This window comes from Wolffia australiana, chromosome 14 (genome assembly GCF_029677425.1).
Source record: "Wolffia australiana isolate 7733 chromosome 14, ASM2967742v1".
In the NCBI taxonomy this organism is placed as follows: domain Eukaryota; kingdom Viridiplantae; phylum Streptophyta; class Magnoliopsida; order Alismatales; family Araceae; genus Wolffia; species Wolffia australiana.
This window is the reverse complement of record NC_135848.1, coordinates 6270363-6295725: the sequence shown is the minus strand read 5'-3', so window position 1 is coordinate 6295725 and position 25363 is coordinate 6270363. Positions and strand designations below refer to the sequence as shown.

The window sequence follows — 25363 nt, the reverse complement described above, 5'->3', positions numbered from 1 at the left end:
GTGCCCGTGTGCCGACGCCGCCACCTGAACACGACCACGCAGCATGACCTGCTGCTGTCGTGTGCCTCCCCGCGCGCTGGCACCGTCCACCCGCACGCAGCTGAGACCGCCACGTTGCCACCGGCCACTCTTCACAGCTGGTTATTCCACCTCCGTGCCTCAGCTCCATCGTCTCTGATGCCGCCGCACCAGGCTGATGCAAGAAGCAGAGACGTCCGTCCCCGAACATTGACAAGGTACGCCGTTCTGTCACCGTCTCTTATCTTTTTCATTGCATTATTGATTTGCCTCCACCGCACTCGGGTTAGATGTAGGTGAGTGAGACAGGTTGAGTGAATTACATCGAAAACAAGAGCGTCTTACCTGTTTGGTACTCGTCGGGTTCACCCGTCCCGTGATAGCAATGCCCGGCGGGGTTACCCCATTTGGTGGCGTACCCGCCTTCATCCTGTCAGACGAGGTTCGAAGGGTCTACCCTACCTCACCAGGCAACTTCGTTGATTTACCAGACGTCAGAAATTCCCGCGAGTCGGCACTTGCACGTACCAAAGTTTATCGCTTTTGCATTCCTTCATTATTCACACATTCGCATACATCGTTGTATGACACTCCGCGGTAGTCCGACTACCACTACCTATCATCGACACCAATCCTACACATTCGGAGACGATCGGACGACGTCCCAACGACGTCCTGCATCATCAATGTTTTATGTAAAAATGACACCAACCGCAACCACTGTCATTCGCCACTAAGACCAGGAGCTTTGAGACTTCATCCATCCCTCATCAGTTCCGTTTTCCATTACCAACGAAGGACGAAATGGGACTGACGACGGAGTTGTTATCGATATAGTTATGGATTGTCCCGGATGTGGACGATGGACAGGACAGGACAAATTTCATCACGTCCGATGTCCAGAGTAAGTTCAGGGAAAAAGGACGGGATGGTTTTTTGTCCAACAATAAAAAACCGTCCCGTCTAATCATACCGGGACAGTTTTTCATCCCGTCTAGTCCTCCTGAGACAAATTTTTGTCTCGAAATTCGTCCCAAACGAAAAAAAACCATTATATATTTTTAATATATTAATGTAGATTTTCTATGTTTTTTAAGGGAAATATGGAGGAGAGAGAATGCAAATGGAGATATGTACAATTAATTCTGAGCAGCGTCAATTTACACACATGAAAAAATACAGGGACCTTGATGCAAATTGTCATGGCGAGGCCACGTGGCGAGATCTCAGCCATCAGATGTGAATCCGGGGGTTTTTAGTCCACATCCGTTCGTCCATCGTTCGAAACCTTAGGACGGACTATGTTTGATGCAGGACAACTAATGCAAGATGACTATGGTGACTGTAAAGGGGACGACGGGTGGGGAGGAGTGTAGATGACTGATGAGATTGGGAAAAGAATGATGAGGTGCTATATGTGAGGGTTGGTTTTGGAAGGAGGTGGATAAAACAGACTACAAATTCACACGGTCGATCTTGAGAGATTTAGATCCGAAGAAATAATGGTGGTGCAGCCTCTTTCCTCGTCGAGGGTAGGAGTACTGTCTTCAACCACCGCGATGATGCCAAGCACCAAAATCAATACTATCGAATTCACGCTCACGGGAAAACTCAAGAAATACCTAATCCACTAGTAGTTGAAAATTCCACAAAACCTAAAATAAATCTGACGGCGATGGAAGAACTTCTCGCGGAACACTGGACGAAGAACACAGATACCAAAGAGTTTGAGGGGTACCTCTGCACCAAGAGTGCATGACGAGCCTGCGGGAAATTCTCGACGCGTCATTGGCGGGACGATTGATGTGCTCTTCGACAAAGTGTCGCCGATCCAACTGTGCGGTCAGTTGGGGCGGGGGTTCAAGGGGAGAGTCGCCCCCTTGCAGGGTGCGGTGCAGCGCCTCGACACCAAAACGGTATGCACGACGACCTATGGAGGCAAGGGCATCCGGGGCACGGGTGGTCGGCGTGGCAGCCTGCGCGGTGTTGCTTGCGCGGGCGGCCAGCATGGCGGCCTGCACGGGCAGTGTTTGCGCGGGTGCCCAGCATGGAGGCCTGCGCGGGTAGTGCCTGCGCGGGTGCCCGGCGTGGAGGCCTACAGGGCAGTGCCTGCGCGGGCGCTGGCGAGGCGGTCTGCGCGGGCGACGCTTGCGCTTGCGGCCGGTGTGGCGGCCTGCGCGGGGCGCCGGCTTGGCGTCTTGCACGGGCGGCGCTTGCGCGGGCAGTCTGCTTGGCAGCGCTCGTGCGGATTGATACCGGTGCGTTGACTTGGTTGGTTGACGGTAGTGACGTGTCCGCAGAAGTCGTGTTGACGTCGTCGTCATCAATTTTTTCGTCCTACGGTACGAAAACTGTCCCGTCCGGTGGTCCCTGGGACAAATTTTCGTCCCGGAATTCGTCCGTATCCTCAGACAGGACGATTTTTTCGTCCGGGGACGAAAAAATGTAGAAGGAGTTGCAATGACGTTCAGTCCATCAACGTCATGAATCATCCGTCCAACAAGCCAAAGTGCTACGCTACTAATTGCAGACGGAGTACTCTTCTTGTGCCGTTTCCCGAGTCAGCACCGAGATTAACTCCGTCGGAGTCTTCACAGCTACAGAACACCCTTCCTCCGTGGAAATAATTGAGAGGATGTAAGAAAAGAGACAGAGAGAGGAGGGGAAGCCAGGGAAGAGATATACGACTATTTTGCACATTTTTTCCCTGTATAAATCGTGTTCATACAGACGTGAGAGGACATGCCAAAGTAGAGGAATTGCAGGTCAGAACGAGGAAGAGACTATCTCGTCGGGGACCGTCGGCGGCCGGCGGAACCCAACAGTCGGAACAACGAAACGAACCAGAGGGGCAGCGCAGAGAACAGCGAGCAAGCCAGCGGACGCGTACACGCCGCGGCGCACAAGATAGCATCTCCCGTCTAACCATCCCCGCCCGTACTTCTGCTCGTTATTCATGCTCGTCCCCGCGCCAAGTAGCACGCTCGCCACCCCAAAGCTCACCCTGAAACAAAGGAAACCTCTATCAATCCCTCTCAAAACGATAAAAATCCTTTCTTTGCGTTTGCAGTCTATGGGATAATAGCAGAGAGAGGTTTCTGCCACCAGGAAACGGCGAGCGATACGATGGGGTATCTGTGGGTCACTTTGGGCAGGCGCAGCCAAACAACTGCCAGAGAAGTGCCGAAGATCTGAGCGAGAGATAGGCAGACGAGAGCGGCGAGGCCGAGACCGAAGGCGGGCTTTCTCGGTAGACTGCATAGTGTCCCCTCCACCGTCAGATCCTTCTCCTGCGGCGCAGATTCTCCGGTCATGGCAGTCGTGGGGAAAGGAGAAGGGGCAGATCTAGGGAGTAAACGCTTACCTGGGCTTTTCTGAATTCTGCTGAAATACAGCAGGAGAATGCGACGAGGTGGAGAGCAGCGAAGAGGGCGAAGAACAGCGCGGGGATCTCGGGCTTTGCCGGCTTCTCCATCGTCTAACGTAAATGAGGAATGAGTTCATGCAGTCGCTGGAGGTGAGGAAGACGGGAGCAGGATGCCCAGATTCATCAACGTCCTTGTCGCGTCCCCAACCCTGCTTTAGAATAAGTCAACGCCTGGTTTTATCAATTATCGTGGTTTCCACATAAGAAATGAAAAAGACGTATCCCCGGGCAGAAGAAAAAAAACCAGGGAAAGAAAGATCAGGGAAAGTTCCTTCATCGACCATCGTCTATCTTCTCAGGGAAGGTCTGAGATAAGCCGCCTCGTAGTCAATTAGCTCGCTCACTGTATCAAACCGGCTACCGTGTTCTCTGTGGCAGCCCCAGCCCAAGGATCGCTCAAACGTTTCCATGTCAGTCTAACAGTTTTTTTCTGATGATGCCATGGAAATTGACGCCGGAGGAGAGTCAAACCTAGAAATGTTACAATTATAGAGAGATATAAGTCTGAAATAGGCAATTGACAGAGGAGGAGTAACATAAAATTTTGAGAATATTTAAGACAAAATTATCCTTTCATATTATCTTTTTATTTTATTTCGTGATCATCTTTTTCTTTTACTGAGTCGCTCAAATAATTAGTGTCTTCTGATTGTGAATGAAGGATAAATGAGTCATTATTAAAAGTTGACAATCTATACATCATCTAGAGTGACATTTGAATCAATACAGAAATCAACACAGAGACATGTATATGTAGAACATTACCCTCAAGTTTCTCAGTAGATAACCGATATTGGAAGGAATGTCATATTGAACACCCCAGTCAATATAAAATCACATTTTCAAGTACCTACAACAACATCCACTCAAACCCTCTATAGTCTGATATTGTTCACGGTGAAAACCTGGTACATATAAAAATATTCAAGTATTATTTTTGTTATTTTTATGACCATGTTGCTGCTGAATTAATTTTGGAAGCATAATCTGGATAGTAAGCTTTTTAAGAAGAAAATGGAGGTCTAATTGAAACTTGTCCTTACGTTACAATGAATAACATCGAATATTATCAGATTCTGAATAGAGTCAATGTCATGTGAGTGCTTTACTGAATGTTGACAATTTAAATAGAATACCATCATATTCATCTTTTTATTGCTCCTGGATTGTATTTTGTCGAGGTTATAGGGAATAAAACTCATACTTTTACAGATCGTCCACATATTAAAGGCTCAAGCTCATACTATCATTTGGTATCGATTGTATTACAGGTTCAGAAACTTTTACTTGTTTGTTGAATAATTATATATAAAATTATCTCAAGATGCTTTTATGGAATTTTTATCTGGATCCTTAAATATGTCATTATGTTTCTTGGGTTTTGTAGATAACCTGATACCACCTATTATGCGACATGAAAATTTACAAAATTATATTTTATTTTATTATAAAGAAAAATGATAATGACTGGCTTAGTAATTTTTGTTTATGGACCGAGTTTCCACAAAAGCATAGCTTGTATCTCAGAAAAATGATTAAAATGTATTGTGATATTTCATTCAGTACATTTTAAATATTCACCGTATATATTCTAGGAAACAATAATTTTGTACTAGTTTTATTCCAAACAAAATTTTAAATATTTAATGCAAATATTCAGCTTGTTTTGTTTTTTTAATGTTAGAGAACTTTATAAGTTATCCAAATTAGGGACATCAGAAAATTATGAATGGATTATTATTGAAAGTGAAAGGGTGAGTACCAGATTAAAATATTCAAATCATGAGCTGTGCGATTTGAGGTTTTTTATTAATAATAGTCATCATTGTAGACATAGAATCTGATGTATCTTATTTAATCTTTAAATAAATATTTTTCCCATGTACACCTATTATGTCTTTTACCCAAATTAACTTTTCATAAAATGTGATTTCTGGTTAAATAATTATAAATTAATTTTTAATAATAAGCATTTGATGGTAGATGAGATTTTATGATCATGTATTTATTGGTTGTCCAAGTTTGTTCTGATGCATTCAGAAACCACGAGAGAGCTCTTCTCTAATATTCTACTACCTTGGCCGAGGACTTCATCACATCCTCTTCCTTGGGTGGTAACATCTTATACTGAGGATAGATGAGCCCATCATAACAACTCGTGTCTTCGTAAACTTCTTGTAGCACCCGAACTAAGTTTGTTTTGTTATTACATGATTAGGAACTCATAGGTCAAACTCAAATATTAGAAATATGTGTATTATGATATCATCATTATTAATTAAGTCATATCATGTATACATGGAATTCATTATAATCCTCACATATGCAGTATAATGAATACATTGTATTAATGAACATGGAACAAGATGGGAAATTTGTGATTTGCTGGATGACCACCTATATTTCCATCACTTTGTACTGATGATGACTCTGCCATGCGAGGTCTGAAGAGGCTCTTTGATATTGCATATCAGGGTCCTGGTATATTCATAAAATAACTCCATGAGATGGAGCACCATGGGTGTCCGCTCCATGGAGAATAGTGCATATCTCTACTTTCACCTAAAAGGAAAAATAGTGGATATGTCTAGATCTAAGTAGAGACCTTGAGCCAGAGAGAGAGAGTGATCTTCCTGGAAAGTCATGTGATGCACCGTTTTTCACTAAGAGTCTTGTGGTCACACTTTTTCATAGTATCAAGTAGGTATCTCTTCTCATCTTCAAGAATCTCCATCATTTCTAAAACATGGTTAACTTACTTATCCCTTGCAGGAAGGTATCAAAATTTTCATGGAAGGTATTCCTTTTGGATTGTGATTGGTATTTTTAAACACTTTACTCCCATCACTTTTGGTGTCAATAGTATTTAAATTTTCAATTATAACTAAGTAAGGTTAGTAAGTGACAAGCAAGGATGTGGGTTGGGCATGATTACATAAAATAAAAAGCTAACTTAAAACCAAATAGCATTTATTGAGAAACCTTAATGAATGGCTACATCAACTTATAGTTTGATTAATCAAGGAAGTAAATAAATAACCATGCATCAATATTGTCCATAAATTTAAAGGCCCAATAACATTTATTAACCAACCTTAATAAATAACTTGATGGGGGACCATCTTGCCAATGACAGCAAGGGACGCCAAAAACAACTTCGAGCCACTCATGCTAACGTCTGCGACCAGAATTTCAAATACACGGCCTAACGACGGGTCGTGATCATTTATGTTATTATGTTTTCATGTTTTTTCAAATTGTGGATAGGCCTTCGTGTTTGGGCCTTGATAAGTTCAAACTTAAAAACTAATGCTTGAGTAAGGGGTTTACATGTCCTTATTTTAAGGGTTTTTCAATCTTAATCACTAAAATTTATTTGTCCCTTAATGCTTGAGTAAGGGGTTTGAAGCCTAGGGAGGTGATAGGGAAATTCAATTTTTATCGGATTAGGGATTAGCCCTCTAGGTCTAACAGAAATAAATTTTTCTACTCAGATTTTATGATTAGTTAGCAATTCTTGATAAGAATTACTAACTAATCCCCTAACTAGATTATTTGAGTGTTCAATTGATATTAGATTTTCAGAGTTACAACATTACTTTTTACTTATTTATTTTAATCACTAGACCCCAAATCAAAATCTACCACTTGTATTCTTTGTTTATTTTACCTAAAATCATAATGCAACATGAATTATGTTTTTTTTGGATTATTTAGTGAATTAGGAATGATTTTGGAGGAGATAGTCTATCCTAATTGTTTATTATTTATAGGGATTAATCAGCACTTTTCACGGACTAGAAGCCCTAAGGTAGTATTTTCTGGTTTTTTTGCATTTTTATATGATTCATTTCTCACGGATTTGGAAATGATAAGAAGCTTTTTTATCGAATTTTTATTTCATCCTAAATGATTCGAAATTGTAAAGATGTCCTAAATTAGCAAATTGTGAATACGATTCACGATTTGCTAATTTAAGGAACACGGATTAAATTGGATGATTTAAGGGATGAATATAATTAGAAATGGCTAATTGATACTCAACGAGTACTAATTGAATTAAAAACAAGGTACAATTTATGAATAACGATGATTAAAATTGGAATTTGGGAAAAACGGCGAACATGAACTAAAAAACGAAATTGGAAACATTGAACGCCAAATCAATTGCAAAATTAATTCAAAATAAACCTAGAAGTACCAGGAGTGATCAGTGACTCGATACGGGCGAATTCCACGCGACAAAAACCCTGATTTCCATGAATTTTTGCTTGAATTTGGGGGAAGAATGCGGCGATGGATCTGCAAAATTATGGTTCAAATCGAGCTCAAATTCACTCCGGGTCGATTCTTGAGTCTTCAAGGAAACTAGGCCTTCCTTCATTGAGCTTAAAAATCAAGAACGAAGCATGAATTTTCATTTTCCCCTCTTTTATCGCCGCGAAATCGGAAGAACAGCTTCTTCCGATTCTGTTAGATTTTTCATCCGTTGCGCATTGTACGAAGGGTGTGCAATGCAACACATCTGAGCCACGCGGCGAACGGGAGATCCGTGCATCGTGTGCACGGCAGATTGTGTATGTGAAATGCTCAGAAGAAAAGAGACAGTGATATTTAGATGTCTTCTGATTGGTCTATGACGTGCCGCACTAGATCGAATTAAGTCGATCGGGATTGGTCCACGTTGCACAGTGCGTGCTGGGCGCATTGCTGTGCGTGGTGCGCGACATGCACGATCATGCGTGTGTGCGTGCGTGTCATGCACCGAATCTTGATCGCGCTTCTGATTCGTCGGTGCTCTCCTTGGTGCATTTCCGTGTGCATTTAACACCCTTTTAGCGATTAAATTGTTCCAATAAGGGCCCGTTTCATTAAAAAAATATTTTTATTAACAAAAAAATTAAAATAAATTCTAAAAAAACATTTATTAATGCCTAAAAATGATTTTATTAATTTCTAAAATTCATTTAATTTGTTTTTATTCTTTTATTTATAGAAAAAGATCAATTAAACATTTAATTTCTTTAAAAATTCCTTTTAAAAACATTTAAAATGTATAAATTGACCTAATTATTCTTCCAAAGTATTGTTTCACATAAAATTCAAGGAAATTCTTCTTTTAACCTAAAATCGTGATAACATGATTAAAATTAATGTTTATAAGCATTAAAAGCCACAAAATTTTGATAAAAGTAACGGTTTATCAGCTCTTATTTGCATGTTGTCAGGCCTCACCATTATGTGTTGTTTTCCTTGACGTTCGTTAAGGGAAGACCTCTTGTCACAAGAAGGTTTCTTCCTGTTCAGCCCAATTGGGCATACCCCCTACACTATATAAAGGGAGGCATGCCCAAGGAAAGCGTTTGGCGTTGATTGAGAGTTGAATTTTTCACAATTGGCTCCCGCCTTACTCCATTTGGGAGTTTCTATTGTTTTCTAGTCTAGTGTAGATCATGGGATTGCCCCCCATGATGCCCTGCCCACGTCGAGAATCACCGTGGAGGAATCGTCATCGCCGCACCACTATAACTGTTTCTTGGAGCTTGCCAAGAACATGAGTTTTTGATCTATTATTGTTCAAGAATTTTCAAGACTTTCCCATCCTCTGGGATGTTCTGGGATCTGCCATTGCCACAATTGCTGCCATAGCCTTCCCCGCCATCACCAACGCCACCGCGATACCTGTGTGCCCTAGTGCACTTGCACCGCCGCCGCGATGCATGTACGCCGTAGCGTACTTGCTTCGTCGCCGCCCTCTTTCTCTTGTGCGCTCGTGCGCATAGACACCGCCGACAGCCCTCACAGTGCCCTGCGCATCCCACACATCACGACGCCATCGCTCGTGCGCACAACCCTGCCCAGCAATGCCGCTGCAATTGGTATGATCTCGTGCTCAACCAGGTGGCCGCAAGCACAGCCCTGGCCGCTTGTGCCCGCCGCACCAGCGTGCAGACTGCACACATCACCGTGCCCGTGCGCACTGTGCCAACCCACACCAGGCGTGCATTGTCTGACACACCCGCGCGCGCTGCCTGCCGTGCGCTGCTTGCTCGCGCCCTTGCGCATACGTCCCATGCTAGCGCGACACACACACCGCCGCGACTGGAAACCCTTCCACCCTTGGAAGGATGATCTTCTTAACATCTCGATCACAACGATTACATGTGTACGCCATCAACTATGAATAAGATCTGTCGACAACATTACCGCGGGCCTGCGTGAATTCCTTCCAACTCTGCCACGAATGTTGGGCCTAGCCCATACAAGTTCCATCATTTTTCCCTTCGTTCACAGTCAAGTTACTTCTTTCAATGCCGTTGATTTGTGTTCTACTGCCGGACAATTGCTACAACTCAATAGGATATGCCACCAAATATCGAGAGTTAGACCTTGTTAGTAGAGGTTCGGACGCCACTGGGTATTAACAATACTCCTCATTGCTTAAGTGTCTAGTTGGTCCAACAGGACATTGAGGAGTCTGATTTTGATTAATCAAACTCCGCAACTTTAATTGAACTTCCAAATTGGCCAGCATTGCCGAATATTGCTTCATTGATTTACGTGCTTATTTAATCATCATATTGCATCTTAGATTGTTCTCACCATCTTTTTTGTGTTGTAACACGTGCCGATCGATCCCAGTCTTACTGTGTTACATCATAACTATATACACATATAGCTTAACTAATCCTGAATCAATTGAACCCAATCGATAGGTTAAGTTTCCAGCCCACAGGGTGCCGAGCTACAACTCGTGCTCTATAGAATTTATAGTAGTGTTCAAAATATCTCATGGAACCTTTACCATCATTGATCAATCTACATGTATATTGCTTCATCTGCGCGAGATGATTAAATGACTTAGAATATTGTTAATCGCCAAACCCTAAACCGTCATTCAGTTAATACTAATGCATAAACATGATCATTAGAGAATAACTTCTCTAATGTCCCTAATACCCCTATGTTATGCACCTTCTTCCTCAGGTCAATCTCCTCCTCTTATGCATGCGAATAATTTCATCTTTACCATCAATCACTAATAAGCCTAAAAATGATGTGTAAATATGTCGTTTATTGGGCTTTTAGACTTATGCAATAAAATTTATAAATACCCTTAATCACTAAATACTGTGTACGGAGCAAGCAAGGGGTCGAACCACAAGGAGGCACTAAGCAATAATTTTTATCAAATTTCAATCAATTATTTCAAGAATAAATTAAATTTGCATTTAATAGACCTTAATTTTGTTTATCAATTAAGTGAAAAATTAATTTTGATTTAACTATTTTCAGTTAAGACACTCAAGATAGAATAATTATAATTATAAGATCAAATCAATTCGGATTATCAATTTCCCAATCAAAATAATTTTTATAAGTCAATTTATATATATATATATATTTAAAATTGGAAATTAATAAGCACAAAAGGGGGTTTTAAAATTGGACTTCACGATGGACGAATTTTTGGATGAAATTTTATATTTAGGTTTTTTATATATTGAATTAAATTTCCAAACAATCAATTTTGAAATCTAAAGAAAGAAAATAGACGAATTAACCTAGAGAGAGAAAGTGAAACATTTGGGGGAAAAGTGAAATCCGACCATAATTTAAAAATCTAAAACTGTAGAAATGTGACAAATATATGTAGAACCAAAGATTGAAAATCAGAACTCGAATCAAAATCAGAATGCAATGCTATTTTTTTTCAAAACAACTTCAAGGGCATGTACATTTCGCCCATGCCTTGGCATTTTAGAATAGTTCAAGAAGAAGTTTAAAAATCAAATTAGAAATTTATAATTTTCAATGATGAACCAAGATCTGTCGACTTCCAAAGCAACACTTGTGTCCTTCTTGGCCAAATCCTTGGGGAGAGCTTCAAAAGGTGAATTTTGCCTTAGTTTTGACTAACTATTTAAACAACCAACCGTCTGGATGGTAGAGGAGGAAAAGACAAACATGCCCTCAAAATTTCAGCTCAATCGGATAGTTGGGTCTCAAGATATTGCCATTTTACAGGCGTTCAATCTCAACCGTTGGATATTTTATCTCTCTTCCAAATATCTCAAAAAATGGCATTTTCTGATTGGCTGATGCTTTTCCTTGTTTTCCCTGTCCTCCAGTCATGCGCTGTCGCCTTTTTGTGTGCTTCAGATGGCCCAATCATTGCTGTTAGGAGAGAGACAAAAGATGCCCTTTTGAACGGCTAGAAGTGCCACGTCATCCTGTATTTTTGTTTGATAAAAAAGGCATAAAAGGACAAAAGATTCATTTTTTTATTTTCGTGAGATTTAATAGCATGCAGTTGATTTCTGCGTGCATTTAATGCACGGAGCGAATCGACTGCGGGTGTGTATTAAATACATCACAAATAAATGATCATGTTTATTAATGCACGTGTGTCGGTTAGCGCGTGCATTAAATGCACGCGGCTAACCGACATACATGCATTGAAATCTGTATATCATAAATGCATAGCAATGCAAATGAAACAAAATTTACCTTTTTCTCTCGCCGACCGTGCCACGTTACTCGGTTCAAAGCAATGATTTGCTCGTTATGGCATCACGATTTGTGATGGCATAATGAGCAAATAATGCTCCCTCTCTCTCATTATTAATAAATATTGCATCCACTTATTCGCCCAAATTTCGGGCGAATGACGTGGATCCCACGTGACATAAGTATTAATACATTTAAAATGCCAAATAAATAAAATATGTATTATTTAAATTTGTAAAATCATTTCTTGGCTACATATTGGTAAGAAAATTATAAAAAATATGGAAAATTCCAGAAAAATTAGGAAAGCCCTTACCAACCTTTAGCCAAGTATTTAAGGCCCTGTAAAAAAATTTCTTCAATGAAATGAGGTTAAATACCATGTAAAAAATAATAAAAAATTATAAACAATAATAAAATCAAAGTGTAAGTCATTTATCTTCATTTATATATGACATGAAAATATGACCATTAAAACTCATAAATATAATGTAATATTCATCAATTAAACATGATAATTTGTAAGTTATCAAACACTTTCGTGTATTTCATGCTACGCCTGATCTGAGACACGTTTAAATCCCATGATTAAATATTTGTGCATCTAGGGAAAAATATGGCCATCTATACACAATATGTCCTTGGTATCTTGAGTCAGCGGACTATTTATAAATCGTGAGATGAATTTACCTAATTGATGTTTACATCTAATACCATCAAGGGATTCATACAGATCATTCAATGAACTTTTTCTCTATAGCGCACCATCATATGTCCTTAATGGTTCCACACTAATGACCACATCAGCGGACATACTTATCGCATAAGTAGGATGAAATAGTGATATTCGTTCTAGATGGTTTTATGTTCAACTTTTGTGTCCATCGAATAAGAAGATTAAGAACACGCTTGAAGACTAGTAACCATTGTATCATGATCTCATCGTAACTCCTTGAGTCATTCAATGATATTTGGGGACTTCATTATTAATATGCATTTTAATTAGCTTAATTAAATCATGGTAGTGTGATTGGCTTGAAGACCACATAATTTACATAATTTATTCCAGGCCACATGATTATTTGGGACTGAAATACAATCAAATATTGCAATGAGTTTTCGGTCTTGTGAGATGTGTACCCAATGATATATATTATGATTGTATGAGAATACTCTGGATCTTAAGACTATAATGAATAAGGACCATGGGCAATTTCATCACCTTTGTGCTATGCATCAGAGTTTTATAGAAATGTTTCATAAGGTCTCTTTCATGTGGGAAGCATTGTCTGATATCTTATATTAACATTTTACTTCAACTAGGGTATAAAAATATGTATTTTGTGTAGTATGTGAGAACATGTGTGGTTGTGGTTTTCTAATGTCTCTTTGATGTCTCATGTTTTTGAGTCTTACTTTGCTAACCGAACAACTCCAAAGCAGCATGGGCCCTGTCTCGATGTTGTCTCTACAACTCATTCCACATAGAATCCAACTTGTAGCATTGGTACATGGTTGAATCATCTTTCTACTTTTGATATTCCAAATCTATCCTTCACTTACATCTGATGTGAATACTCTTTAAATTTATAAGCCAATCAATAAGTTTAGTCCAGTCAAAAAGTTGGCTTGATAATACTCTGTACTGGGTTACTTGATGGCATCTTTGCATGCATGACATATCATTAATAATCACTATATCTCTGTAGATATTATAATCTCAACATATATATTACAATCTGAAGTTCAAACCCACTAATCATAACACATATTGTTGAGGACCCATCTTATAGGACGTGCAATTAATTGCGACATCCAATCGTGCTTCGGTCCCAACACTCATTTTTCCTGGAGTATACCCTCACCTAAAATCGAGTTTAGTTTGAGCACTACTTAGTAACTTTAGGGAAATTGATTTGTGTGTAATATTGTCATATACTTCCATGAAACTATGTTGTTCTAATATCCCAACCTAGTGTCATAAACTAGCTCTTAGCTCCTCCTCTCAAATATGTGGGCCTAGAGTAGACTACACCAAACCAACTTAAAGATAATTGGATCCTAAGACTAAAAGAAAGGAGGACAATGCTTGAGTTTGTCACATACCCGCCACCACTCAGATTTTAATTGATGGGTCTTGCTATGGTCTCTTTGATGAAATGTGCATTATATAATATCCTATTGACATGAACTTCAACTATGAAAAAAATATATCTTCACGTGTGCAGTATTGGAATACATGTGTGTGGTTTACTATGTTGCTTTAGTCAACTCCATGATCTAATCTTGTAGGTTTTTTAAACTTAATGGCACCTATTAGGTCATTTCTACATTTTCCCCCCACTTACATTTATTCATCATACCATAAAATCATATTGCTAATCTAAAACCTAGTAAGAGAAATGTGCCTAATTTAAATACTTCAAAATTCTTACTACATTAAAATATTATAATAATGTTTTAAATTAGAAATAATCATTTAAAATTAAAAAATGACTTATGAAATTTTTAATAAAATAAATTATCTTCTAAAATTTTCTATCAAAACATTCATAACAATAAAATTTATACTTTTAATAACCTCAAATAAAATTTTCAATTCATTTGAGTCAATAAAATCATTCTATATTTTTTCAAACATTTTGATAGTATAATAAAATTCATTTTTCCTTTAAATTATTTAATTATAAAAATCATATAATGATGTATTCAAATAACATATACAAATACATATATATATGTGTGTTATAAAAATGACAACATTATGCTGTTTGCCTTTAAAATGAAGAGTTTGGATTTGAATCTCGGCTCTCACATTTGAAATATAGTTTTATTTATTTTTTCATCAACAATATCTGACCTAGCCAATCTAATCAAATTGGATAAATTAGACCAACCCAATTGAACCTTGTTCAGGCTGGCACAACCCATTCGACGTAATTTGACTTGGGTGACCTGGTCAATTGTCTTTCTTGGAGTATATCAGGTCTGGCCCAATGCAAAAACCACATGGTTTCCTCTTAATGCTGGTTATTACAAATAATATACCAGGTTTGACCTGACACATGAACTAAATGGAGGATATATGGAGCACACATGCCCACGTTGTGTAGGCAGCTGGTGTTTCCCTTAGCATTATCGTCGGTGCCTAGAGGTGAAGCTGGCACTGGCTCTAACATTTGATGCCACTCGAAAACGCCCAAACTACATCAAAAACTTAGAGCTCACTAAATTGATCCGTACAAATCTCTGAATGGTATTATACCAAATTTTCAATGAGGTTGATCCACGTAGCATTTGTCAAAGTGGTCCTTTGACTTGAGACAGAAAAAATGTATTGTGGGTAGACAGTTTTACTTTGACTTTATCTTGTGAGGTCCTAATCATGGAATTCTAAACAATCTCATTTTGGGTGCTACATGGATTTTATGAGGACAATTGAGTGGTCAAGATGGGACCATCCAACCTTGATATAAGATGAGATGCCTCAAGGAAAGTGTTATAATTTCGTTAATTTATTTAAAAGTCCAAAAAATGTTTTTGGGCCGTTGGAGTCCTTAACTAGAATAATCATGTGGATACACCTAGAGGCTGCACACTTGAGTAAACTAATACCTTTCACTCGAGGATCTAAGAAATTACAGATATGATCAGGGCCGTGTTGATTTGATCCATATCGTTTGAATGACATTGTGATTCTATTTAGACTCTTCCTTTGAGTGAATTACTTCTGTTTCATCCAAATCAAGGCCATAGAACCTAGCATTAGTCAATTTTATGTATATTCCAACTCACTACGACTCAGTTCAATGTGAACATGATTCTAGATGTAGATTCATATCAGTCAGGTATGAGTGAACAATTGAATTAGTGTAATCAAAATAAAATTATCTCTCCATTTGTTGGGTTCTTTAGCCATTATCAAATGCTATTAAATAAATTGTCATGTAGTGAAAGCTCTGAATCTATATAGTACTATTATGTGATTATCAGATAATCACATTGCCTTTTCAGGAACCAATTCCACCATTTACTAGCTCTTTGGGAGGGTTCTCAATGCATTCAAGAATCTAGAATCTATATGTAACAATGCAATTTGTGCAACGATGGATGTCCTCTTCTTCTCCAAATCTTCTTCAAGATCTGGTATGTCTCCTCACCATCAAGTCTCATTAATTTAGGGGAAGAAGTAAAAGGAAAAAGAGGGGGGGAGATGTGGGTAGCATGGGCATCTAAAATGGGTACCTCCCAATTTATACTTATTTAGATACTTTTCATAGAAGTCCTTAAATTTAAGTATATCTACTAATGCCCATAATCCTATGTTGTGTGACCCTATAGGCCCATGTATCATTATAGTTAAAAACTTTAATGGCCCAATAACATTTATTGAATAAACTTATTAATTAGCTATATCAACATACAGATTAATTAATCAATAGGTTAAGTGGGTAGCTCATTGGGTGCAAAGCTACCCCTCATGCTCTAGAAGATGAATAGTGATTGAAGTCTCTCATGCATCATTTATCACGATCGGTTTTTGAATATTTATAATTCTTTATCCACGCAAGACCCCGCATGAGTATAGGTATGGTGAACCATCAAATCAAAATCTGTCATCCCGTTAGTACGAATGCTTATGGGGGATCATTGGAGAATGCATTCTCAAATATCTCCATTACCATGGCTAAAATTTAGTGCATTTTATTCCTCGTGTCAGTATCATCCTATATCAAGGACATATGATCCCACCTTGACCACTCCATCACCTTCATGCACTTGTTACTATTTCTGAGATAATATATGTTTCATTACCTTGATTAGACTCATGCGTCTTAAAGATATACATCATGCACAAAATGCCCTTGGTGTCTCAGGTCAACAGTCTGCTTATACGGCCATCACATGAATCAACCTAATTGTTGTAGCTATTGTACTATTTAGTGATCCATACATACCAACTCAGTGAACTCTTACTTAAAGGGCACCCATCGTCTAACCTTAGTGTCTCCAAACTAATGGCCTCATGATTAGTCATACTTATCATATAAGTAATATCAAATTGTGTTATTCTTTCTAAATAGTGTGATGTCCTTCTCAAGTATCCTTCAGATATGAGTTTTTAGAATATATGTTTAAACATCATTGATCGTTGTATTATATTCTCATCATAACACGCTAAGTAATTGTATGAATTCATGGACTTACATCACACTGGAATAATAATTAAAATAATATTTATTTCAATGAACTTAAAACATGAAAGGAAGAGAGATTAAATTGATTTCCAAATAATATCCATCACCCTCCATTAATCAGGAATAAATATTTGGTCATTGTAAAGTAATTAAGGATGAATCATACAATAATCTAGTGTTGTTGCTTGGGTTATTTTGAAATCTTCTAGTGGTACTAAGAGCATGTACCACATTTGTCATTGAGTATAGCCTTGCCCAAATGATGAATCTGATTGTTGGCACATCCATGATGTTCTTAATTTTTTTCTACCTTCACCTGCCTTTGGAAACACTCCTGAGATATCTGAATTCCATGCCTGCAGTCAATACCTTATAGGAAAGATTTTAGGAAAGTTACAATTGTTAAAATTTTGTGGGATATAAAAATCTAACATATGCCTTGGAAGATGAAAGATGAGGAAGAGGGATTAGCTCAAGCTAATAGAGTAGTAGAGACAAAGAAAATTTGAACTATATTTAGGTAAATATATTTCAAAGTTTTTGGCTAGGGATCGGCAAATGTCATCTGTCACGCCACACGCCACCGTGACGGTCATGTGACGGATAACATGACGGTGACGGTGACGGTGACGAAATGCATGGGGCGTGATGGTGATAGTGACGTGTGACCGGCTATGGGTGATGATGACGGGATAGCCCAGATGCATGACATGACAAAAGGTCCATCCCGAATGACGTCCGTGATGGGTATTTAATGCATTTTTCTAATACATTTTTATTGTTTTATTAATTACATTTAAATAATGAATTATATTTTTTATTAAATACATTTCAATAATTCATTTTATTGTTTTAGTAAATACATTTCAATAATCAAATATATTTTTTTATTAAATACATTTCAATAATTAATTTTATTGTTTTATTAGATACATTTCAATAATTAATTTCTTGCAGGGGAAGTGTGTGAACATTTTTTAAAAGTAAGGACTTAATGATGCATTCTTTAATAGAGTTGAAGAATTGTTTACGGATTAAAAGTTTGTAATTACATTTCAATAATGGGAATTATGAATATAATACTTTGATAATTTAATATATTGGTGATAAATGAAGGGTTTTGTGACTTATGGTTTAATATGTTGTGATAACCAAAGTGATGCCGTAAAATTGGGAATATAAATAATTTAATAACTAAGTTCTGGATTGACAATTTAAATACTTAGTGACTTTTTTCTTGAAAGGAATTTAGTAATTAATTGTATGGATGTGAAATTTTGAATGTAATAATTAATTTGGTGACAGAAAAGTTAAGACATTTATTTGTTTTTTTAAATACATTTAAGTAATTAATTTTTTCCCAGGGAATGCAATAAATTATTTTAGTAATTAATTTATTGATGGAGAAGTCAAGGATTTATTGACACAGTCTTTAATAGAATTGAATAATTTGTTTTCGGGGTAAAAAAATTATACTTAGAGAAGCTGAACGATTACCTAATAAAAAGGACACGTACAATGAAAACATAAAAAATGACAGTTATTCTATTCGTAGAATTTGATGCCTTAAAATTAGCATGCTAGTTTAAGCCTCCTACTTAGCATGGAAGGTTCCAAGTACAGTGTATTGATCTGAGACATGTAGCCAAACATAGTAGATCGTGACAGGTAGAGCTTCCCTTTGATTTGAAACATCAGAAGGGAATAAACATGAGACATCAAGAGAAAACATAGGAGCTGATCAGAAAATATCCAAATCAATCAATAACAAAGCAGCTAAGTCGACGGAAGGGATGTGGGGAAAATGATTGTCGAGAATTTCCAATCGCAATTCGGAAACCGACTGCCCATCTTCCCCTTATTCTATCTCACGAAAAAATAATCCATTTTGCAGGCCACACTTTCGACTGCAATTGCAAAGCGTCGATACACACTGTCTTGTAGCAGGAGTTCGCAATGGAAAAGGTACATATGGTAGAGCTTGAATCATAGTTTCGGTTTTAAGCACCTGAAAGGAGAAATAAATAGAGAGAATATCGATGGTTGGAATCCATCAGTATTATGTGTAAGCAAGAAATGCGATTGAAAGGGGGATGCTTGTAAGATGATTGTCAATGCATTTTCAATGGAACCCACGTACATATTACCCTTATCTTGTTGATGAAAGAAGAATAAATTTACATGGGCACACGTCGGAATTCAGATTTACAGCCCATTGATCAGAAGTAAACACATGAAGAAGCAGGGGGACAACATCAATAGATAACTGAATGATGAAAGAAAATGAAAAACACAATTAATAGTATATGCGAGTCACTGCAAAATTTTACAGACAAGGAAAGACATTACACCGTGTGAGGCAGTCACAAATACAATATTCGTGAATTGTAAATGATGAAGCTCAAGCATGTTTGCCATTTTTTCATAAAAGGAAGAAATGATGCATTTCCTCTTTCTACCGGTGACCTTGTCGTAGCCTCATCCTCTTCATTACTTCCGGCCTTTGTCTATTTAGAACAGAAGAAAAATTAGATAATGAACAGTTGGTTGTATAACCAACTATGAACACTTAATTTGATGCACTTAAACCATTCCAACATCACATGTCCCATCGATCTGGGGGAATATACAGCTAATCAATTCAATGATATAACCCTAAATTAGTGAGAAAATAAAATGTAATGTGAAGCACTGAGATAACGGCAGATCCATAACTAGACACTGAACTCATTGGTTTATAAGGTTCGATCGATAGAAGTTAACCAGTAAAAGTAAACCAGAATCTCCAAAAAATGTACCTGCACTCGGGGAAGACATCGGTCGGTGCTGCAAGTAAACCAGAATCTCCAAAAATTATCGCTGCTGCAAAAAAATTTGACTTGTAAAATTAATCTTGAAGATTGGATCGATATAAGTAAAGTAAGAGTACCGACTTACACTAGTCTTCGTCATCAGGAATGTCATTTGCACTGTCTCCATCGCACAGATGAGCATTCTCGGCATGTAACCAACACTTGATTGTGACCAGGAGCTCAATGCTTTCAGCATTAAGATGTGTGATGTAATACGGAACGGCCGGGATCGACGGCTCGTATTACGTCACAAATGCGCGATGCGTACTGAGTAATGTTTAATGAATGCAATTTGAAATTCCCAAGAGTGGGACAGTCGGACGGAGGGTCGAGGAGTACAGTACGTCCAGAAGGGACGAGTAGATCTGGTCGACTCCAAATGACCCGCGGGACTCATGATCGAGCACGACGCGAGGGGCTTGTAACCACCCGGCGATGTTCACCTCCGATAACTATGAACTGAACGTCTATCTCAAAGAATTTCTATCTCTTGAATGGGGTGGCTAACCTATCCAACGTCAATGGAACTAGGCGGCAGCGGAATACGATAGGGAGAGACAGTACTGAAGGAAATAATAATACTGTTAAGAGTAGGATGGGGTGGATCAAATAAGAACCTGGCAGTAGTAATTCCTGGCAGCAGTAGTCCTGGCGAGCAGTCGAAAGAAGCCCCAAGTCGGAATGGTCAGGTGGCAGCAATCCTGGCAGCAGCAACGCCCGGCGTGCAGTCGCAAGAAGCCTCGAATCAGAATGAAATGGCAGCAGTAATCCCGGCAGCAATAATCCCTTTGACAGTAAAGTCCACCGTCAACGATCGATTGGTAGAGATGCAGGATTATTAACGAAGATCCAAGGTAGAGGGAGGCCGTCAGCACCATGGCCCCGAGGTAGAGCTGTATTAGTTTTCTCGGGGGAAGATTGCGCTGGTGTTGGGCCGACGGGCAGAAAACAACAGGTGTCGTTCGGTGAATGCCCTGGGCGAGCAGAGATCGATGGGAACGGCAAGAAATAGACGGCGGTATCGCGAGAGGAAGGCGTTGACGGCAGAATCTGAGGAACCAGGGGTCAACTCGGAGCAGGGGGGATCCCTCGACGGCGATGTCTGGTTTTGGTTGTGGGGAGAAGCGAGCATGCGACCTGGAGTCTGTCAGCGGGGCTTTTCTTTCCGAGGAGGGAGGGATTCCCCCGACGACGCTACGGCGAGGAGGAGGTCGCGGCCAACGACAGGACTCACCGTGGAAGGTCCGACCGGTTGAGGGCTCCCCGCACGGACGACGCAGATCCTGGGTGGTTGGAGGAGCAAACTTGGAACCAGGAGTCACAGGGGCAGGGTGGGAGACCAACAACCGGCTGAAGGAAGAGTATGACGGGAAAACAAAACTTGCTATTTTTTACGACTAATGAAAGACTGAACGAAAAACATTGTTTGTTTGCAAAGACTCTCTAAGGATGCCCTTGGGCATGCCTTCCCCTTATATAGGGGGGGAAGGGTGCCAAGAGGCCATAAGAGAGGAGGGGTCCGTCGCATGACGTGGCCCTCCTCTTTACACATAACAAAAGAGAACGAGACGTAAAAAGAATGGACGAGGCCTAACACACGGAAGGGCTCGAATGTTTATCATGAATAAGCAAACAAGAAAATAATAAAGACTTACGAAGAGTACTTAAAGTCGGGGTCGCGTGCGTCGGCACGAGCAGCTCGGAGAGATCGAATGCGTCCCTTGGCGGCGTTGTCGCGATGGTCCCCCATCAACGTGCATGCTTGAAAGTGATGACTGTGATGGAAATATATGTGGCCGGCAAGCCAATCACACATTCCACATCTCGTTCCATATTCATTAATAGAACATATTCATTATAGTGCACGTGTGATGCATATAATGAAGTCCATGAATACATGATCAGACTTAGTGAATTACAATGAGATCGTAATACGGAGATCACTAGTCTTTAAGCATGTGTTCTAAATATTCCTATTCAAAGGATACACGAGAAGGACATCGAAGTATCCGGATAGAATAGCACTATCTAGCCTCACTCATATGATGAGTATGGCCGGTCCCGTAGCCATTAGTGTGGCGACACTAAGGATAGATAGTGGTGCTCTTTAGTGGAAAGAATTCACTGAATTGATCCGTACGAATCCATGAATGGTATTATACCTAACTGTCAATCAGGTTGATTCACGTCACGGTTGTGTAAGTGGTCCTTAGACCTGAGACACCAAAGACGTCTTGTGGACGGACGGTTGTACTTTGGCTATGGCTAACGAGTCTCTAATCATGGGATTCTAAACGGTCTTAGTTCGGGTGCATCAAGAAGTACACGAAGGCGATTGAGTGGTCAAGATGGGATCGTCCACCCTCGGTATAAGAGGTGAAAGCTCTAGGAAGATGATGCAACGAAGTCCTTGGCCAAGGCAGTGAAATATCGTAGAAGAGTTCTCCGATGATTTTTGAATGCATCAGTACTAACTCGGATGACCGATTAGGGTTTGACAGTTGACCATACCCTAAGTCGTCCAAGGAGCATCAAGTGGATGAGGGATTATACATACACGGTAACCGATGATGAACAGGTTCCATGAGTGAGTCGATACACACTCCTTTGTATCTTCTAGGACACGAGGTGTAGCTTGGCACCCCACGTGTCGGAGTCTCGACCTATCGATTGGGTTAAATCGATCCGACATTAATTAATCTATCTGATGATATAGTTAATTAAGTTGGAAGGCCAATAAAGGTTATTGGGCCGTTGGAGTCGTTAACTAGACTGATACATGGGCCTAGAGGGTCACACGCAAATGGTATTTTGGACGTTGGAAGATATACTTAAGTTTTGGGGGTTTTAATGAAAAATACCCACTTAGTATAAATAGGGGAAGGCCCTGAACAAAATTCACCCAGGCCAGAATTGTTCAGGGGCCTTTCCCCTTCTTCTCCACTCTCCCCACACCCCCTCTCCATCCCTGATGTGATCGGGACGACGTAACGACGCCGACGGAGAAAGAATGGGGCTTGTCAACGAGAAGGAGGAGATCCGACGTGCCGAGGACCGCGTGGATACGTCTAGAGGCTGCACACTTGAGCAGCTCGACACGTGGGTAGCACAAGGGACATGTCGGTCTTCTATGAAATGATCATTAATCGGCTTGAGTTCCTTTGCAGGCAGTGTTATCATCTACCCGTTACTTGATGCATTGTCAGTAGTGATAGATCCAACCTGCATGCTATAAACGTTAGTTTTGCAATAAGGTAGTAGGAACTGGATGTCGCCGACCTTCGTCTCAACCCGAAGTCTTCCATTGCTTGGATTGCTACTGCGCTCATATTCTCGCCATTGTGTTTACCAACTAGCACGCGTATTGCAAGTACATGTTCGCATAGTTCCCTTCGGTTGTTCACCTAATGAACCATGATGCCGAGAAGACTACACGACTTCTTGGCAGTCCACGCATCAACTGACAGGGACATCCTAGGGACATTTGCCAATAACTCTACGCGCTTCTCCTTCATGGTCCAATACAGCTTACGCATCGCATCCTTTATTGCATTCAAACCTAGTGGGTCAACTATCATCTCCGCAGGCGTACTTCCACATGATCTTGAACCCCACATTGTCTACTATAGCCCATGGGGAGTCTGTGAGGCAAACAAAATGTGCTATAATCTCCTTAGTCTTCTCCATCGTCTTCTTGATGACACCACCCTACCCATACGCCTCAATTATTGTACGTTGATCAAGATTAGTCCCCTTCATCTCGTGGTATATTCTGCTATGAGTAAACTCCAAGTGCCTCTAGAAAATGTTTATACACTCGTCTTTTCACCGCTTCAACCTATTGCGCAATGGGTCAACTTTTTGGTCGCGGCATAGTAGGCATGCCCATATGGTTGACCCTTCCTCCGTGAAGTATCACAATATTTCAGCCTTCCCTTTACGTTTGGGATGTGACGGTCCTACCACCGGTAGAAGGTGATGAAAATATATATGGCCGGCAAGCCAATCACACATTCCACATCTCGTTCCATGTTCATTAATAGAACATATTCATTATTGTGCACGTGTGATGCTTATTTTGAACTCCATGAATACATCATCGGACGTAGTGAATTATGATGAGATCATAATACGGAGATCACTAGTCTTTAAGCATGTGTTCTAAACATTCATATTCGAAGGATATGCTAGAAGGACATCGAAGTGTCCAGATATAATAGCACTATCTAGCCTAATTCATATGATGAGTATGGTCGTTCCCGTAGCCATTAGTGTGGAGACACTAAGGACTAAGTGGAAAGAGTTCACTGAATTGATCTGTACACATCCTTGAATGGTATTATACCTAACCGTCAATCAGGTTGATTCATGTCACGGTTGTGTAAGTGGTCCTTCGGCTTAAGACACCAAAGACGTCCTGTGGATGGACGGTTGTACTTTGGATTCCAAATGGTCTTAGTTTGGGTACATCAAGAAGTTCACGAAGACTATTAAGTGGTCAATATGTGATCATCCACCCTCGGTATAAGAGGTGACAGCTCAAGGAAGATGATGCGATGAAATCCTTGACCAAGGTAGTGAAATATCGGAGAAGAGTTCTCCAATGATTTCTGAATGCATCAGTACTAACTCAGATGACCGATTGGGGTTTGACAGTTGACCATACCCTAAGTCGTCCAAGGAGCATCAAGTGGATGAGGGATTATACATACACAGTAACCGATGGCGAACATGTTCCATGAGTGAGTCAATACACACTCCTTTGTATCTTCTAGAACACAAGGTGTAGCTTCGCACCCCACGTGTTGGAGACTCGACGTATCGATTGGGTGATAAGTCTAAAATGAGTCATGTAATTACACATATTTTAAGGGCATTTTGGGATCATTTCATGTGTAGTTTAGCCTATTTTATGAAATATTGCATGTCCTGCACTAAATAGAGCAAATGATAAAAATGATGCATTTTAATGTCATTTTATGCATGTTATACAATTGTAATATTTTTTGTTGAAATATACATTTAATGCCTATTTAATTTTCTCATGTTCTATTTAGTATCTTGTCTATGAAATTGAATGGAAAAAAATATTTATTGAATTCGAAGAAAGAAAAAAAAAATTAAAGATAGAAAAGGGGGATCATATTGGGCTGGCTAAGGAGCATTCCAAGCATTAGGCTTCAAGCCGGCAGCCAGGCCAGCTAGTGTGGAGCGCTCAAGCTGGCCCAGCTGCCAGCGAAGCCCATGCACAAGGAGCCTAAGAGCGCAGACCCAAATCGTGCCCAGAACAGGCCTAATAGGAGATGCTAAGGTCGCATTACAGAGGTGTGTGTTTTGATTTCACTAGTACATATTAT

General features: G+C 39.7%; 1 protein-coding gene, 1 long non-coding RNA gene and 1 other non-coding gene across 3 annotated transcripts; all 3 read right to left on the bottom strand.

Moving 5' to 3' along the window:
- Nucleotides 1-2694: 2694 nt before the first annotated feature.
- LOC144712370 (chitin synthase, putative (DUF1218)) lies at nucleotides 2695-3611 on the bottom strand. The gene is made up of 3 exons (XM_078586627.1): nucleotides 3383-3611; nucleotides 3124-3308; nucleotides 2695-3022 (listed from the first exon to the last, which is right to left on the bottom strand). The coding sequence occupies exons 1-3, from the start codon at nucleotides 3491-3493 to the stop codon at nucleotides 2785-2787; spliced, it is 534 nt and encodes a 177-aa protein (XP_078442753.1). The 5' UTR covers nucleotides 3494-3611; the 3' UTR covers nucleotides 2695-2784.
- Nucleotides 3612-18867: 15256 nt separating this feature from the next.
- Nucleotides 18868-21120, bottom strand: LOC144712266 (uncharacterized). Its single transcript, XR_013583758.1, has 4 exons — nucleotides 20882-21120; nucleotides 20624-20792; nucleotides 19953-20016; nucleotides 18868-19162 (listed from the first exon to the last, which is right to left on the bottom strand). It is a non-coding gene; the product is annotated as an uncharacterized LOC144712266 (long non-coding RNA).
- Nucleotides 18946-19099, bottom strand: LOC144712586 (small nucleolar RNA snoR135). Its single transcript, XR_013583847.1, has one exon. It is a non-coding gene; the product is annotated as a small nucleolar RNA snoR135 (small nucleolar RNA).
- Nucleotides 21121-25363: the final 4243 nt, after the last annotated feature.

Bases quoted from the DNA above. Each gene is read 5' to 3' on its own strand.
- LOC144712370 (XM_078586627.1), bottom strand. From the start codon at position 3,493: ATGGAGAAGCCGGCAAAGCCCGAGATCCCCGCGCTGTTCTTCGCCCTC. The intron at 3,309-3,382 runs GTAAGCGTTTAC...TCTGCGCCGCAG, and splicing joins CAGAATTCAGAAAAGCCCAG to GAGAAGGATCTGACGGTGGA. The intron at 3,023-3,123 runs GTGGCAGAAACC...CCTTTGTTTCAG, and splicing joins GTATCGCTCGCCGTTTCCTG to GGTGAGCTTTGGGGTGGCGA.